The sequence below is a fragment of the Cynocephalus volans genome, chromosome 14 (genome assembly GCF_027409185.1).
Source record: "Cynocephalus volans isolate mCynVol1 chromosome 14, mCynVol1.pri, whole genome shotgun sequence".
NCBI lineage: Eukaryota > Metazoa > Chordata > Mammalia > Dermoptera > Cynocephalidae > Cynocephalus > Cynocephalus volans.
This window is the reverse complement of record NC_084473.1, coordinates 37,053,867-37,073,337: the sequence shown is the minus strand read 5'-3', so window position 1 is coordinate 37,073,337 and position 19,471 is coordinate 37,053,867. Positions and strand designations below refer to the sequence as shown.

Here is a 19,471-nt window from a genome sequence, read left to right as displayed (position 1 = left end):
CGTGTTTTATAGTTTTCTTCATGCTTTGAAGACAAGCTATTTTCATGTGAATGGAATTTTTACTTATGACCTACTATGTTAATTCTGTAACCAATATCGCTGTCTTCTGGCTCAGGAATTCTGGATGTGGTTTCAGTGAGGACACTGGCAAGTAAAAACTGACTTTTATGGTTAGTCTTCCTTTGATAGATTGAAGATCTAAATACCTCATCCTGTTGCCCCTTTCTTTTAGACTTAGGTGAATTGGAGTCAGAAGCATCTTTTCCTGTTATATTCTTTTCAGAACTTTTTTTGTGTGTTTTGTGTTTCAGAGTGTTACCTCATCCCTTTCTTTCATTTTGTCCAAAGGACTAGGAACTATCATTATTTCAGTAACTTATTTTTAAGGCCCTAAAGTGAACTTAGAATGACTGTGAATTTGCCTTCTGTTTGTTTTGGTTTGGCAGGATCAAGCCATGTTCTCCAGGTCATATTCCACTAGGGGATCACCTCAGGATCAAATCTTTGTTTTCTCTTCACCTCTATATGCAGCTCTGGGTTGAACAGTGTGAGCTAGTTGTTTTTAAGGTTCCTGCAAAGGAAGGATTGGAGAATGGTTTCCTATGTATTAAGATACTCTTTGATTTTTAGCTAATATAGTGGAGCAACATAAGAATATAACTTATTTTGGGCTCCCATTCTCACCCAAGTACGTATCACTTTTCCTCTTCTCATGTGGGCACAGCAGATAGAAAAGATGGGAATTCTGCCTTCATGTCTGTTCAGCTTGTGAAAAGCCAACTGGACCAGCTCTGCTTGGTTCTAACCACTCTTGTACAGCTTTGATGGTTCCACTTTGGTTAAGGTAGAGGGGTGGGTTTAATGGAGACTTTACGTAATTAACTAAATAACCCTTTTCTCATAGTGATGGGTACTATCCCCAGGTCTGTGACTATTAACATGATTTGAATGGGTTCTTTAATAGCCATTTTAAAACTACTTTAATAGTGAGTGGTTCAAACAGCAACCTTACACAGTTTCTGCAACAGTTTGTAAGGGAGCAGACCCAGCACAGGCAGTATACTGAATACAGTAATAATATTTTGAGAAATTATTTCTCTGAATAAATTGAGAGAAATTATTTCTCAAGATAATCAAAATAATTTAAATTCATGATATAAATAATTGATTCCTGTCAACACAGTTAAAATCACCACTTCAAAACAATTTATTTTACTGCTATTGATCCTAACAGAATGACCTACCTAGACTAAATTATGGAAAGCATTACAAAGTTTTTTCCCCCAAGGGCAAGTTGGTCTTTTTTTTTTTTTTTTAAATCTATGAGGTATTTTATTTATTTACTTTTTAAATTTATCAATATACAATGTAGTTGATTTTCGGGTCTCTTTACCCATTCCTCTTTCCCCCTTCTTTCTCTCCCTCCCACCCATCATCATATCTGTTCACTTGCCTTAACAAGTTCAAGGAATTGTTGTGATTGTTGTGTCTTCTTCCTCACCCCGCCCTGTTAGTTTGTGTGTTTATTTATTTATTTTTAGCTCTCACAAATAAGTGAGAATATGTGGTATTTTTCTTTTTCTGTGCTGACTTATTTCACTTAATATAATTTTTTCTAAGTCCAGCCATGTTGCTGCGAATGGTAGTATTTCATTCTTTTTTATAACAGAGTAGAATTCCATTGGGTAGATATAGCACAGTTTCTGTATCCACTCATCTGATGATGTACACTTGGGCTGGTTCCAACTGTTGGCTATTGTAAATAGTGCTGCAATAAACACTGGAGAACAGGTATCCCTTCAACATGATGATTTCCATTCCTCTAGATATACTCCCAGCAGTGGAATAGCCAGGTCATATGGTAGATCTATCTGTAATTTCTTCAGGAACCTCCAAACCATTTTCCATGAAGGCTGCACCATTTTGCAGTTCCACCAACAGTGTAGGAGGGTTCCTTTTTCTCTGCAACCTCGTCAGCATTTATCATTCTCAGTCTTTTGGACATTAGCCATCCTAACTGGAGTGCGATGGTATCTCAGTGTGGTTGTGATTTGCATTTCCTGAATGCTGAGTGATGTTGAGCATTTTATCATGTGTGTGTTGGCCATTTGTATATCTTCCTTTGAGAAATAACTATACAGCTCGTTTGCCCATTTTTTGTGTTACTTGGTTTTTTTCTGTAAAGTTGTTTGAGTTTCTTGTATATTCTGGATATTAATCTTTTGTCAGATGTATATTTTGCAAATATTTTCTCCCACTCTTGGTTATCTTTTAATTCTGTTAATTGTTTCTTTTGCTGTGCAGAAGCTTTGTAGTTTGATATAATTCCATTTGTTTATTTTTCCTTTGGTTGCCTGTGCTTTTGGGGTCGTGTTCATGAAGTCTGTACCCAATCCTACTTCCTGGAGTGTTTCCCGTATGTTTTCTTTAAGAAGTTTTATTGTTTCAGGCTGTATATTTAATTCTTTAATCCACTTTGAGTTTATTTTGGTATACGGTGAGAGGTATGGGTCTAGTTTCATTCTCCTGCATATGGATATCCAGTTATCCTAGCACCATTTGCTGAAGAGGCAGTCTCTACCCCAGTGTGTGGACTTGCTGCCTTTGTCAAAGATCAGATGGCTGTAAGTGTATGGGTTGATTTCTGGGTTCTCTGTTCTATTCCATTGATTTGTGTGTCTGTTTTTATGCCAGTACCATGCTGTTTTGGTTATTATAGCTTTGTAGTATAACTTAAAGTCAGGTAGCATTATGCCTCCAGCTTTGTGTTTTTTGCTCAGGATTGCTTTGGCTATTTGTAGTCTTTTGTTATTCCATATAAATGTTAGGATAGTTTTTTCCATTTCAGAGAAAAATGTCATTGGAATTTTGATGGGGATTGCATTGAATCTGTAGGTCACTTCGGGTAGTATGGACATTTTCACAATGTTAATTCCTCCAATCCGAGAGCATGGGATATCTTTCCATCTTCTTGTGTCCTCTTTAATTTCTCTCAACAGTGGTTTGTTGTTCTCATTGTAGAGATTTTTCACATCCTTGGTTAACTTTATTCCAAAATATTTTATTCTTTTGGTGGCTGTTGTAAATGGGCTAGTGTTGTGGATTTCTTTTTCTGCATGTTCACTTGTTGGAGTATAGAAATGCTACTGATTTTTGTGTGTTGATTTTGTATTCTGCAACTTTGCTGAAATCATTTATCAACTCTTAAGAATTTTTTTGTAGAGGCTTTAGGCTGTTCAATATATAGGATCATGTTATCTGCAAACAGGGACAGTTTGACTTCATCTTTTCCAACTTGAATGTCCTTTATTTCTTTCTCTTCTCTGATTCCTCTGGCTAGTACTTCCAACACTATGTTGAATGGGAGTGATGAGAGTGGGTATCCTTGTCTAGTTCCTGTTCTTAAGGGCAAAGTCGTTCAGGATGATATTGGCAATGGGCTTATCATATATGGCTTTAATTATGTTGAAAAACTTTCCATCTGTACCTAACTTGTAGAGAGTCTTTATCGTGAATGAATGTTGAGTTTTGTCAAATGCTTTTTCAGCATCTGTAGAGATGATCATATGGTCTTTGTCTTTGATTTTATTGATGTGGTGTATCACATCTATTGATTTGCGTGTGTTGAACAAACCTTGCATCCCTGGGATAAATCCTACTTGATCATGGTGTATAATTTTGTGTATGTGTTGCTGTATTGTTAGCTAGTATTTTACTGAGGATTTTTCCATCTATATTCATCAAGGATATTGGCCTGTAGTTTTCTTTTTTGTTGTATCTTTGTCTGATTCTGGTATCAGGGTGATGTTTGCTTCATAGAATGAGTTTGGGAGAATGGCCTCTGTTTCAATCCTTTGGGGTAGTTTGTAGAGTATTGGTATCAATTCCTCTTTGAAGGTTTGTTAGAATTCTGCAGTGAACCCATCTGGTTCTGAGCTTTTCTTTGTTGAGAGCCTTCTGATAACAGCTTCAGTCTCTTATTGTTATTGGTCTGTTCAGATTTTCTATAATCTTCTTGGCTTAGTTTTGGTAGTTTTTGTGTGTCCAGAAATTTATCCATTTCCTCCAGATTTTCAGATTTGTTGGCATGTAGTTCTTTATAGTAGTCTCTATAATGATTTCTTGTATTTTTGAGGTATCAGTTTTAATATCACCTTTTTCATTTCTAATTTTTGTTATTTGGGTCTTCTCTCTTCTTAGGTAGTCTTACTAATGGTTTGTCAATTTTATTTATCTTTAAAAAAACCCCAACTTTTTGATTCATTGATCTTTTGTATCTTTTTTGGGTTTCTATTTCATTAAGTTCTGCTCCGATCTTAATTATTTCTTTCAGTCTGCTAACTTTGGGTTTGGATTGTTCTTGTTTTTCTAGTTCTTTAAGGTGAAGTGTTAGGTTGTTTACTTGCCATCTTTCCATTCTTCTGAGGTGAGCATTTAATGCAATAAATTTCCCCCTTAGTACTGTTTTTGCAGTATCCCATGGGTTTTGGTATGGTGTGTCATTATTTTCATTAGTTTCAAGAAATTTTTTGATTTTTGTTTTAATTTCTTCTTGGACCCATATGTCATAAAGTAGAATGCTGTTTAATTTCCGTATGTTTGTATGGTTTCCAGAGTTTCGTTTGTTATTGATTTCCAATTTTAATAAATTGTGATCTGAAAAAAATACAGAGAATAATTCCAGTTATTTTGCATTTGTTGAGATTTGCTTTGTGACCTAACATGTGATCTGTCCTGGAGATGAGAAGAATGAATATTCTGAGGTTGTTGGATGGAATGTTCTGTAGATATCTGCCAAGTACAATTGGTCTAAAGTGTCGTTTAGGTCTTGGGTTTCTCTGTTGATTCTTTGCCTAGGTGATCCTGTCCAATATTGAGAGTGGGCTGTTCAGGTCCCCTGCTATGGTATTAGTGTCTATCTCATTCTTTAGGTCTAATAGTGTTTGCCTTATAAATCTGGCTGTGCTGACATTGAGTGCATATATACTTATGATTGTTATGTTTTCTAGGATAAATCCTTTTATCATTACATAGTAGCCTTCTTTATCTCTTTTTATGGTTTTTGGTTTATAGTCTATTTTATCTGATATAAGAATAGCTACTCCAGCTTGTTTTTCATTTCTGTTTGCATGGTATATCTTTTCCTATCCTTTCAGTCTTTGTGTATGTGTGTCTTTACAGGTGATGTGAGTCTCTGGAAGGCAGCATGTAGTTGGGTCTACCTTTTTAATCCAGTCAGTCAGTCTGTGTCTTTTGAGTGGAGAATTTATTTATTTGTTTATTTACTCATTTATATTTAGTTATTTTTTTAGAAGATGAGTGGTTAAGGGGATCTTAACCCTTGACTTGGTGTTGTCAGCACCATACTCTCCCAAGTGAGCCGTGGGCCGGCCCTTGAGTGGGGAATTTAATCCTTTTACATTGAGTTGTTATTGGAAGGACATTGTTGGGAAGGAGGGGGGAAAGGGAGGAGGGAGGGAGGTTTTGGTAATTGGCCACAATAATCAACCACATTGTATATTGACAAAATAAAATAAAATTTGGAAGAAAAAAAAGTTGTTATTGAAAGGTGTTAATTTACTCCTAGCATTTTATTGATTTTTGTTTGGATGTCGTATCTTTTGTTCCTTTCTTTCTTTCTTTCTTTCTTTTTTCCCCCCCCTTATTTATTTATTTATTTATTTATTTATTTTTAAGTTTTATCTTGTCGATATACATTGTGGCTGATTATTGCTCCCCCTCACCAAAACCTCCCTCCCTTCTCCCTCCCCCCTCCCCCCCAACAATGTCCTTTCTGTTTGCTTGTCGTATCAACTTCAAGTAGTTGTGGTTGTTATATCTTCTTCCCCCCCCCCCCGGTGTGTGTGTGTGTGTGTGTGTGTGTGTGTGTGTGTGTGTGTGTGAATTTATATATTAATTTTTAGCTCCCACCAATCAGTGAGAACATGTGGTATTTCTCTTTCTGTGCCTGACTTGTTTCACTTAATATAATTCTCTCAAGGTCCATCCATGTTGTTGCAAATGGCAGTATTTCATTCGTTTTTATAGCTGAGTAGTATTCCATTGTGTAGATGTACCACATTTTCCGTATCCACTCATCTGATGATGGACATTTGGGCTGGTTCCAACTCTTGGCTATTGTAAAGAGTGCTGCGATGAACAATGGGGAACAGGTATACCTTCGACTTGATGATTTCCATTCCTCTGGGTATATTCCCAACAGTGGGATAGCTGGGTCATATGGTAGGTCTATCTGCAATTGTTTGAGGAACCTCCATACCATTTTCCATAGAGGCTGCACCATTTTGCAGTCCCACCAACAATGTATGAGAGTTCCTTTTTCTCCGCAACCTCGCCAGCATTTATCGTTCAGTCTTTTGGATTTTAGCCATCCTAACTGGGGTTAGATGGTATCTCAATGTGGTTTTGATTTGCATTTCCTAGATGCTGAGTGATGTTGAGCATTTTTTCATATGTCTGTTGGCCATTTGTATATCTTCCTTAGAGAAATACCTACTTAGCTCTTTTGCCCATTAATATCCAGAATATATAAGGAACTCAAACAACGTTCCTTTCTTTCTGATTCACTGTTTGTCTTCTGTACTTGTTGGTTTCTTGGGGTGATTGGTAAACTTTTTTTTCTCTTTATTGTTAGTATTTTTATTTTACTAGTGGGTTTTGTTTTGTTTTTTTGCCGAACCCAGTACTCCCTTGAGAATTTCTTGTAAGCCTGGTCGTGTGGTAGTAAATTCCCGCAGTTTTTGTTTGTCTGAGAAATATACTATTTGTCCTTCATTTCAGAAGGGTAGCCTTGCTGGGTAAAATATTCTTGGCTGGCAATTTTTGTCTTTTAGTATTTTGAATATATCCCATTCTTTTCTAACTTTTAGGGTTTCTGATGAAAAGTCTGATGTTAATCTGATTGGGGCTCCCTCATAGGTGACTTGACGCGTCTCTCTTGCAGCTTTTAAGATTCTTTGTCTTTGAGTTTTGCCAGTTTGACTGTAACATGTCTTGGAGAGAACCTTTTTGGGTTGAATATGTTTGGGGATCTTTGAGCCTCCTCAATATGAAGATCTGTGTCTTCTGGGAAGTTTTCTGCCATTATTTTGTTAAATATGTTTTCAGTGCCATTTCCTTTTTTCTCCCCTTCTGGAATACCCATGATTCGGATATTTGAGTGCTTAAGGTTATCTGTTATCTCTCTTAGATTTTCTTCAATGTTTTTAACTCTTTTTTTTTTTTTTTTTGTCTGCCTGTGTTATTTCAAACAGCCCACCTTAAAGGTCAGAAATTCTTTCTTCTGCTTGTTCTAGCCTGCTGGTTAACTCTCTGTTGTGTTTTTTATTTCATTGAATGAATTTTTCAGCTCCACAAGCTCTGCTACATTCTTTTTCAGGGCATTGATTTCCTTGTACATTTCTTCTTTCGGGTCCTGTATACTTTTTCTCATTTCATTGTTTTGTCTGAGTTTTCTTGTATCTCATTTAGTTTCCTTAGAATTGTTGCTCTAAATTCCTTGTCAGTCATTTCAAGGACTTCCTGTTAAATAGGAGCTAGAGCTTGAGAGTTGTTATTACCCTTTGGTGGTGGTGTACTTTCTTAATTTTTTCAAATTTTTGGTATCTTTGGTGTTTAGTCATTGTGGCAGGGGATTTCACAGTCCACTCATTCGACCCTAGTGTCTGGCTAGGATCCTGCAGGGACTGCCAATTTGGTACAGCTGCCTTGGTGCCTGTGGGCTGGAAGCTTTGGCCTCTCTGGGCCGCGGGGACTGGCCTGAGCATCCCGCAGCGGCGTCTACCTGTTCCGGCACGGGTGGCACTGGGCCCTGTGTGCTTGGTGGTTCTTGGGCCTCTCTGGACGGCACACACTGGCCTGGGCTGGGAGTTCCACGGTGGCACCTACCTGCTCCAGCACAGGTGGCTCGGGGCTTGTGGGCCTGGTGGCTCTTGGGCCTCTCTGGGTGGTGTGCACTGGCCTGGGCTCGCAAGCTGGTCTTTTAAAAACAGTTTTTGTGGCTGGCCAGTTAGCTCACTTGGGAGAGAATGGTGCTGATAACACCAAGATCAACAGTTCGGAACCCCTTACTGGCCAGCCACCAAAAAAATAAAAATTAAAAAATAGAGTTTTTGTGTTCCCCCAGGGACATTGATCTAAAGGTATTTCTCAAACATGGTATGAATCTTCCAGAACTATGGGACCATGCAAAGCCTAACCTATTACTTATTCCAGAATGGCCATCTATTTACGAGATACCCTTGGTAAGGTGAAGTGAACATGGTCTTTTTGCCTGAAACAATAGTGTATTTGGTAGTTAGGAGCTTGAGATCTGGAGTCAGATTGTCTGGATTGGCTCCTGAATCTATCACTTATTAACTGTGTGACTTATGGCAAATTATTTATCCACTCTGTCCCTCTGTTTTATCATCTATAAAATGGGCATGATAATATCATCTACATGATGGGATAGCTTTGAGGATTAAGCACCATCATATTAGTCCTGTATTTGATCTTTTCCACAGCACCGTTAGCAGTGTAAGTCTATGGTAGATGTTATTTCTGCTTTAGCAAGTAAGATGCTTGAGAGAGTTTAACATCAAGTTTTTGTTTTATTTTTATCCAAACATAAAGAATACAAAGAGTAAAATTGCCCAGAATCCAAAGCAAAACAGACAAAATTAGGGTCATTTTTTCAGTAGAACTATGTTCTTTTAGCATTATATATCCTAGGATTAGGAAATACTGGTTTAAACTGATGATTTTATTCTGTAACTTGTGTAGCTGATGAAAGTGATATGAAAGCAAATAGTAGTATGATGTAGAATAGTGATTTATCCTCCCTTTCTCTAGCTCTTTTCTCTGTAGAGATTCTTCCCTTATTTCCTAATCAAAGTCCAGACTCAGCCTAATTTGGAATATGGAATACTTATGATTGTACTTGTGGGGTATTAACTAAGAGATCTTGTCACACAGATCTCTTTTTTAAGGATGAGAAAATGGAGTGCTAGCTCAATGACTTCTTTTTAGGTTACCCAACTACTCATTGTTGGCACTGGGATTTAAACCTGGCTCTGCAGAAACCTAGTCTCATGTCTTTTTGGTATGCCATATTGCTTAGCCCAGTAAAGCCAGATTTAGTCACAGAGGAAATATGATTTCTTGGATTCTTTCTCGTTACTGAATGATTTTACAAAAGGCAAGGAGCTTGTTTGTTTGAGTTTGATACAAACTCCCTTAAATATATACTGTTCCTTGTGAGTTTCTTCCTTCTATGTTGCTGCTATTATGGCCTATTATAAAAAATTTAGAAAACTGAGCAAATGTAGTTTGACCATTAATAAATTTCCCCTCAGGGAATCACACATACTGTATGAATTTTCTTAATAGATGACCAGCATATAATTAACTTACAGAATTCTCTGTATATTCTTCATTCAGCTTCCCCTAGTGTTAACATCTTACCCAACCATGGTGCATTTGTCAAAACTAAGAACATTGGTACAGTACTATTAGCTAAACTGAGAAACTTCATTCAGATTTCACCAGTGTTCTGCTGATGTCCCTCTTTAAGGTTTTTGAGAGGAAATAGGAATATACCTTAAAATTGATTGTAATTTATTTAAGCCAGGGTTTCCCAGCTTTGGCACTGTTGACACTAGGCCAGATACTTTTTTGTTGTGGGAAGGTGCCCTATGCATTGTGGGATAGTTAGTAGTATTTCTGTACTCTTAGATATCTGTAGCACCCCCTCACCCCTAGTTATGACAACAGCAGAAGTGTCTCCAGACATTGTCACATGTTCTGGGGGGGGGGGTAACACTCCCAGTTAAGAACCCCTGCTTTAAGCAAAAAATTCAGTGGAATTACAGATATCTCCCTGTACCAGTATTGCTAGGGTGTTTTCCACAGAACATTAGTTCTGAAGGATGCTAATGTGTTTTGTAAAAAAATGGGTATATAGAAAAGATAATTTGGATGAATAGTGAATTGAACAAAATTAGAGAAGTTTCATTTCTTCTTCCTCCTCCACTTTCTCCCCTTCCCAACTTTCTTCATCCCCCTTCTGCTCTTTCTTCCCCTCCTCTTCTTCCCACCTTTTCCTCCCTCTCTTACTCTTCCTTCTCCCATTCTGTTCCTTTCTCCCTCCTCCTCCTCCTCTACCTTCCCTGCTGCTCACTGCAAGACTTCCCAGAGCCTTTAATATACCAGTAGCCTTGCTAGCTTCCAAGAAAAGACTAAGTATATTAAAACTGATTTAACTGTACAATGGTTATTTCTGGAAGCATACTTTACATAGGACCTATGTCCAGTGCCCCACAAATTGGAAAATATGCTGAACTGGGAGCCTAAGTATTATTCCAAAGAATATTGACTAATAGACATGCCAGAATCATATACCTCAGTTTAGGCAAAGGCAAAGATGTGCCTAATGGTAACTTTAAGTAATCTACATTGTTAGAGCATCATTCATGTCACCAGTAAAAAATATTTCTAACATTACTTAAATTCATTAGTAAAACCACTAGTGCAGATTAAAATAGTAATTCATAAACCAAGCCCTTGTAGTTGCTGCCTCTGGAGGGTAGACTCCTGATTAGGGTCTTTCAGATGCTAACCAACTAATTCTGTAGTGTTTGTGTATGGGGTGGGGGGGGAGTAATAGTCAGGATACTTAAAAATGATAGCTGACTGCCCCAAGGGTATATATTAAACCTAATGAAAATATGTGTCACATTATCTATACTGATGCATTTTAAAGTGATGTGCTGGAGAGCTAGTAAAATGCATGTCGGAAACAAAGGGATATCAATCAAAACTACTACAGTCATGCATCACTTAAGGACAGGGATACTTCTGAGAAATGCGTCCTGAGAAATGCTTACTTAAGCAGTTTCCTCCTGTGAACATCATAGAGTGTACTTACACAAACCTAGATGGTATTCTAGACACCTAGGCTATATGGTATAGCCATTATAATCTTATAGGACCAGCAGCATACATGCAGTCCATCCTGTTGTTGACCAAAATGTCGTTATGCAGCTCATGACTGTACTTTTTTTTTTTAAGGCTAAGATTTAACAAATAAAAACAAAAGTCCTGTGCTTGGTTTCAGTGAACCAGATATACCAATATGAAGCTGAAGAGAAAACTGCTCTGACTGCCTTTTATGTAAAGAAGAATCCAGAGATTTTCATTTACAACAAACTATAAACCAGTAGTTTAATGTAATTGCTAAGAAACTGAAGATAGCCTTCAGCCAAGTTAATAGAAATATAATATTCAAGTAAAACAGATTCTTTGAGGGAGTTAGACTTCTCCCTGTGTAGCAATCACTAGTCATAAGTGCCTTCTTTGTGATATCTTCCAGCCCCAGGCATCCATCCCAAGAGTTCTTAAAACCAGTCTACTGTGCAGCCGGCTCATATTTATGTGGGTTATATTTATGGATATTTACCATATTAGAAATTAAGACAGAAACTTTTACATCAGCTGTTATGCCTCAATTTCATTGGTATGTGGACCACCCATGCGTTTTAGATCCTTGGTGGCTTCAGATTTCTTTTGGGTTTCACTCTCTTCAGCGTTACCTTCTAGAACCATGGTACCTTGCTGTGCCATACTTTTTAAGTTAGCTGACCTTTGCACTCTGATAGCTTAAGCTCCTTTGTGCTGCATGGTCCATTGCATCAAGCAAATCATCTCACCTTCTTAGGTCTGGCTAATCCTACAACCATCGCCATATGTGACCCACTGCTGATAACAGCATGTCCACTTTTTAATGCAGTGTTTATGCAACACTCAGAATAGTAGTTGATTCTAGGTGTCACATTTTAAGAGAGTCATTGACAAACTAGACTCTCCAGATGAAGGTAACTAAATTGAGGAGTCCACAAACCAAGCATTATTTACGATGTGACCCTAGCCTATTATAGCTTCATCTCCTGCCATTGTCTCTTCAGGCAACCTTTGCTCAACTCACACTGAATCACCCACAGTCTCTCAAATGTGGCATCTTCTTTCAAATTTCTGTTCTTTTGCACAGGTCCCTTCCCTGTCTCTCCCTGGTGAATTCCTACTTTAACTTCAAGACCCAATTGAAATGTTATCTCCTCCCTAAAACCTTCCCTTGATTTTCCCAGGTATTTTCATCTCTGGGTTCTTACAGCACTTTATACATTTCTGGATTATGCATTAATCAAAATGTAATCTAATCTGAGGGTCAGCATACTTTTCTTTAAAGGGCCGTGTAGTAAATATTTTAGACTGCAGGCTACAAGGTCTCTGTCACAAGTACTCAACTCTGCTGTTTTAGAGTGAAAACAGCCATAGATAAGATAGTAAGTAAATGAATGAGTGACTGCATTCCAATAAAACTTTACTTATGGTCACTAAAATTTGAATTTCATGTAAGTGTCACATGTTAAGAAATATTCTTCTTTTGATTTTTTCCCCTCAACCATTTAAAAATAAAAACAATTCATAGTTCCAGGGCTGTATAAAATGAGGCAGCAGGCCAGATTTGGCCCACTGGCCCTATCTTGCTGACCCCTGATCTAATTGATTTGTTTATTCTTTCACTCACTCATACGTTCATTCATTTATGGAACAGATATTCATTTGCTAGATATTCTTCTAGGCATTGTGAAGGCGGTGGTAAGAGTGATAGACATATTATTAAGGCAGAATCTTTTTTCTGTATTAGACAGAGCTTGCTGAGTTCAGAGACTCTGTTCCATCTCTGCCCTCTGCAAATAGTACATTTCCTGGTAGATTTTATTTATTTATTTTTAATTTATTTATTATTTTATTTTTGGCTACAAACAAGTCTTAATACGTTTAAAAAGACTAAAATCATAAAAAATATGTTCCCTGACCACAATAACAGAAGGAAATTTAGAAAATTCACAAATGTATGGAAATTAAACAGCGCTCTCCTAAGTATACAATGGGGAAAAAGAAAAATCACAGGGAAATTAAAAAGTACTTTGAGATAAAAATCAAAGCACACTATCAAAATTTATAGGATGTAGGGTTGATGGAGTGCTTGGAGGAAAATTTATACTTATAAACGCCTATATTAAAAATAAGAAAAATTTCAAATTAGTAATGTAAACTTCTACCTTAAGAAAATAGAAAAAGAAGAGCAAACTAAACCAAAAGCAAATATGAGTAGGAAATAACAAAATTATAACAGAAATATTTGAAATAGGGAATTAAAAAACAGAGAAAATGAACAAAACCAAAAATTGATTCTTTAAGAAGATCAACAAAATTTGAAAACCTTTATCTAGACTGACTGACCAAGAAAAAAAGAGAAGAACAAAATTACTAACCTCAGAAGTAAAGCAGGGGCATTATTACATTGTCATGGTTTTTTGTGGTGATAAGATGTAGTTTCTTGTTTGCATTTTTGTTCATCCAGTGGGTTTCATTCTTTTTTGTATATTCATGGTAGTGATTATTGTTTTTCAGATTCCAGGTGCAGGACTTCCTTGAGGATTTCTTGTAGGGCTGGTGATGTGGTAAACTCCTGCAGTTTTTGTCTGAAAAGTACACAATTTTTCCCTCATTTCTGAAGGAAATACTATACCCTTGCTGGGTATAGTATTCTTGCTATATACCCTTGCTGGGTATAGTATTCATATATCATCCCATTTTCTTCTGGCCTGTAGAGTCTCTGTTGAGAAGTCTGATAGAGTCTCTGCTGTGAGTCTGATAGGGGCTCCTTAATGCTTTTCTCTTACTTCTTTTAAGATTCTCGCTTTGTCTTTGAGCTTTGCCAGTTTGACTATAACGTGTCTTGGAGATGATCTTTTGGGGTTGAATCTGTTTGGGGATCTTTGAGCTTCTTGGATCTGAATGTCATGTCTCTCCCTATACCTGGGAAGTTTTCCTTTATTATTTTATTGAATAGGTTTTCCTTGCCTTTTCCTTTCTCCTTCCCTTCTGTAACACCCATGATTTGAATGTTTTTGCGCTTAAGGTTGTCTGCTAGCTCTCTTAGATTTTCTTCATTTTTTGAAAGTTCTTTTTTCCTTTTTTTTTTTTTTTTTTGGTCCACCTGGGTTATTTTGAAAAGACTGTCTCTGAGATCAGAAATTCTTTTCTTCTGCTTGTTCCAGCCTGCTACTTAGATTCTCAGTTGTGTTCTTAATTTTGTTGACTGAATCTTTTAGTTCCATGAGTTCTATTACATTCTTTCTTAAGGTATCATTCTCTTTGTAAATTTCCTCCTTCGTATCCTGGATTTTTTTTCTCATTTCATTATGTTGTCTAATTGAGTCTTCTTTTATCTCAGTGAGTTTCCTTAAGATTGTTGCTCAGAATTCCTTTTTAGTAATCTCAAGGGTTTCTAGCTCTATGGGGTCTGGTATTTGAGAATTACTGTATTCTTTTGATGGTGTCATATTTTCTTGGGTTTTTGTATTTCTAGTATGTCTGCATTGATGTCTGGTCATCTGGTAGAGCAGTTGCTTCTTCTAATATTCTGGAGTGGGCTTTGAGGAGAAAGACATCCTCTTCTTTTTCTGGTCTCCACTGGTGACTTTCCTTGTGTCAATGAAGTCCAGTGTCTGGTGGGTAGCCTACATGGTAGCTGTGACTACTGCTCTGTCATTCACTGCTTTTGTGGCAGCCGTGGCAGTGGTGGTGGCTCTAGTGGACGACCCACATGGAAGTGGTGTTTTTGGTGTGCTCCTTGTCTGCTTCCACTCAGGGGATCCTTCCCCTGGTTCCTGCTGTAGAACCCTGGATGTGCTCTCTTGCTTGCTTCCAGGCAGAGGGGGGCACCCTCGGCTCCTCCCTGGTATGGTTTAAGAGGTGATGTAAATGAATGATTGAATAAAGGAATAAACAAAGGAATAAGCTATATAAATCTTTGCTAATTATTTCTCCTATGACTATATGATTATGGTATCTTAGAATGTGAGTGTGAGAATGAAGTGCTATCTAAAGATAAGTGACAAACTTTAACAGATTATTTTGGGAAGATCATTGTTGAATCTAGATATGAATGAAGGTAACATTTATATTTCATCTGTTTTTTTATATGAGAGTGCTATCAAAGTGATATACTTTATGATGTTTTGCCAGTATTCTGTGATGAATCAGGGTAGATGGATATACTGTGGGTAAGGGGAAGCTTTTAAATAAAGCAAAATCTCATAATTTGGATGTGCCTGATGACAGCTTTATGTCCTATAAATAGTGTATTTTAAGTATTAAAACCTTGGATTGAATTATAGTAACATTTTAATTCATTTACACATAAAGATTAATTAGCTTCTTTTAAGATAGCACATTGCATTTATATGGTTTTTCAAGGTCATAACATACAATCTTAAAGTACTTATTAACCCAAACAGGGCTGGCCAGTTAGCTCAGTTGGTTAAAATGAAGTGTTACTAAACCAAGGTCAAGAGTTCAGATCTGCATACCAGCCAGTGACCAAAAAAAAAAAAAAAAAACTTATTACCCCAAACAGACGATTTTAATCATGAAGATATGATACATGCTTATTTTCTTTTTATAGGCGAGATAAACTTTGGATTTGCATGGAGTTTTGTGGAGGTGGTTCTTTACAAGATATTTATCATGGTAAGACCAAAGTTATATTTTTATAGGAATTAAGTAGAATTTCTTAAAATGTAGCTATTTACTATGTTAAAACATTGTTTTAAGGAAAGAAAGCTGTTTTTGTCATTATGTTGTTTGGTTACATCAAGGTATTTAAGATATATATGGATGAAAGGAGCATTTACTTTATAAGTTGGAAAATTATATGCAGTTGAATTATTTGCTAATTCTGAAGAAGGCATACTGTAGTTAGTTCAAAATTTTAGACTCAGACCCATAGAAATGCAAAGGCCTTAATGCCTAATACTAAACCAATAGAATATCTAGTTGGTACATGAGTAGTGGTAATACAAAGATAATTGATTTTGCTGTTACGTATACAAGAAGCATCAATTAAATGTTTTCAGGCTTAGATAGTGCCAGATTCTGGGGAATTTAAAAATGAAACATTTTTTCATTGGGATTCAATGGATTACATAAAAAGACTTGTAAAGTAAAATAAACACTACTTACTGTCTTTCCTTTCTGTCCTTTTTTATTCTGGTTTTATTAATGGATTATTGTCACAAACTGCAGAGTAGGTTTATTTCTTTGCTGGAGATGTATTTTTGATTAATATAAAATGTCTTAATAATTCATGGTGTCAATTTTCTGAGAGAATACTTTGGAAAATTTTTCCCATTTTTTTCATGTAGAATTTGGACTCATTTTCTAGTGTGGGGTCTCTAATTTTAGAGGTTGGTTATAATAAAGCAGGTGTTAAAAGACTATTTGGATAGGAATTTTACTGTTTCCATTTCACTTTATTTCACTATATCTTCTTGTTATAGGCTTTATTTAACAAAGGTTGTTGACTTGATAGTATTTTAATGGGCTACTAACTGTAGTTGGAAATAGGAAAAAGGAATTGATGAATTTTCTGGGATCATTTTAGAAAACTTAATGAGGAAAGTGGGCTTTAATTGGTCTTTGGAAGATAGGAGGTAGTAAACTTTGGGTACAAAGAAATGTATTTAGGAGATAAAATACAATACAGTGACATGAAGGTGTGACACATGAAATCACTCTTGTTGGTCTGGGAATTATATATTCAGGGAGTGGGATCAGATATGGAGAGCCTTGGAAGCCAGATGGAAGAGCATAAGAACATTTCTGCTTTATGAAAGTTACTTCTTTTCTGAGGATGTTTTTGATTAAGTATGGCTATTCTTTAACATATATTTGAGAAGTTTTTTTAATTAGTGGCATTTTGATTTCAAAGTTTCACTGAAAATTGATACTTGGCATTATTTTATATTGCAGAACAAACAGTGTTTCTAGAAGCTTGTAATTTTTATACGCTAGAAATTCAAAATGCTATTCCCCCTTTTTGGTTGTACTTTGGATTAATTTTTCTACTATTGTTTCCCTCACCTATTGATTTAATTTTTTTTTCCTAACATTTTTTCGGCAAGGTCTTCTTAATGGTAAACTGTCAAGTGTTTGACCCTCACTCTTAACTGGGTGTAGACAGATATTTTAGTGCGTATAGATAGATATTTTCTAGGTTGACGTGTTTTTTTTCAGCATTCTGAAAATGTAGGACTGTTATCTTCTAGCTTCTATAGTTGTTGGGACCTGATGTCAGTTTAATTTTCTCTTCTCTCTAATTGCTTTTAAGTTGTTTCTCACCAGTTCTGGGGTTTCCAGTGTTTAAGTGTGGGTTTATTTTTACTTTTCCTGCTTAAAACTTAAGGTGCTTACCTCAGAGAATTTAGCTCTTTCGTCATATCACTTATCTCTTCAAGTATTTTCATCCCCAATCTCTCTGATCTCTCCTCTGGAATTTCAGTTAAATGTACATTAGATCTTCTCAATTTCCTATTTTCCACTTTTTTATCCCTCGGTATACCACTGAACATATGCACATCTATCTTCTAGTTCATTGATTTTACAGCTGTGATTAGTACATCAATTAGGTTGTAATTGCTGGTGATCATTTTTTTTCACTTCTAGAAATTAGTTGATTCTATTTCAAGTCTCCCTCCCTTTTTTTGTCTTATTTATAGCTTTCATTCCTTCTTTTACATCTTTAGTTTTTAAGACATTTTTTTCTTAGTTTTGTGGTATCCTGTATGTTCTCTAACCTGCATGCTGGAGATTTACATTCTTACAGAAAACCCCAAATCCTATCTTTCTCTGTGTTCACTCTTTTACCTTTAGCCAGGTTTCCACCAAATAACCTCCTTAGGGCAATGTGTACTGCTCCTTGGCTAGTCTGTAGTGCTGTATGCTTGCATGGTCATGTAAGACATATACCTCCATTTCTTTCTCTGTGTGTCCCTCTCTCTTTCATCACATTATCATTATATAGAGAATAGGATAATATCCTGGATTACTTTATTTGGTGAAAGAGAAGTTCTTCTTTTCTAATAACACTAGTGCTTGAAGTTTTTTATTGTTTTTTGCAGATATTAAATCATATTTTTGTCTGTCATGCAGAATTTGCAAAGAATTTCCCTTTTTTATGGTTAAAGCCTATTTTTCCTATTATTTTTGCTTATTTCTAAAGTAACTTTAAAAAAACCATTTTTCCCTTTTATTTTCCTTTCCTTAGTTCCACCACTTTCATATGATTTTTTAAAATGTTTAAATCTTCTTTAAAATGGAAAGTGTATTAGTTATTTGCTGCTGTATAACAAATGATCCCCAAATTTGGCAGCTTAAAACATTTATTATCTCACAGTTTCTGACGGTCAAGAATTTGAGAATGGTATATAACTAAATACAGAAAGTAAAAAAAAATAGTTTGAGAATGGCTTAGTTGGGTGGTTCTAACTCGTAGTCTTTCATAAGGTTGCAGTCAAGCTATTGGCGGGGACTGCAGTAATCTGAAGGATTGGCTAAGGCTAGAGAATTCACTTTCCAGCTGGTTCAGTTACGTGGTTTTTGGCAAAGGCTTCAGATCTTTGATGGCTATTGGCAGGAGATTTCAGTTCCTCACTGTATGGATCTCACCATCAGACAACTTTTGCGTGTCTTCACAATATGACAGCTGGTTTTCTCCAGAGCAAGTGATCCCAGAGAGAACAAGGAGGAGCCACGAAGTCTTTTATGTTATGGTCTCAGAAGTTGTATACTGTTATTTTCACTGTATTCTGTTCTTTAGAAACAATTTACTGAAGTCTAGCCCACTCTCAGGAAGGGAATCAAGTTCCAACTCTTGAAGGGGAAAGTATCAAAGAATTTGTGGACATATTTTCAACTACCGTGGTGGGGGACACATTTTGAATTTACATTTTTTTTCACAAGTGCCTTCTCCCCTCCTTTTTCCCCTCTAACTTTTGCTTTTTTTATTTTTTTGAAGAACAAACATTAGAACCTTTTATTGCCCCAACACAATAAGCTTTTTTCTCTATTTTCCAGTGAACTGTTTTTTCCTCTTTAATATTGTCCTTAACAACTTTCCACAATCTGTTATATCATTATGGTGAATTGCTTTCTCACTTATTTTATAATTTTGGACTTTGAGATCACCTTTAGTGGAGCTTTTCAGTGGGAACCCATATGGCTTTTTGAGGATATGTCTTACAGAATGTCCTTTTCTGGTACCTCAGTGACCTCATTGTTCCCAATATATATTTTGAACCCTAAACCTGAGTAAAGAGACCTGTGGTGACAAATTCTAAGATGAGACATTTTCCCCCCTATCCAGGCCCCAGGCCATGACAGCCAAAATCCCCAGTCATTTGTTCTTGTCTTCACTTTTAATGAGGATGTAACCCTTGGAGAGTCCTAGTTTTATGTGGCTGTTTTTTTTTTAACTTTTCCTCTGCAAAACTAGGGTCTTGTCTTCTGTGCCCATGTAGAGGATAAGACTAAAACTCTAGCTTACCAAGGTTGGCTTTCCCCT

At 36.4% G+C, this 19,471-nt stretch overlaps 1 protein-coding gene across 2 annotated transcripts in view; it reads left to right on the top strand.

The window, feature by feature from the left end:
* The window catches only part of MAP4K3 (mitogen-activated protein kinase kinase kinase kinase 3), a 184,411-nt gene that overhangs the window by 88,479 nt on the left and 76,461 nt on the right, over positions 1 to 19,471 (top strand). For both annotated transcript variants that reach the window (XM_063077684.1, XM_063077685.1), the window contains one exon: positions 15,536 to 15,600. In XM_063077684.1, the coding sequence (XP_062933754.1) occupies positions 15,536 to 15,600 (65 nt within the window). The remainder of the gene's footprint in view (positions 1 to 15,535; positions 15,601 to 19,471) is intronic.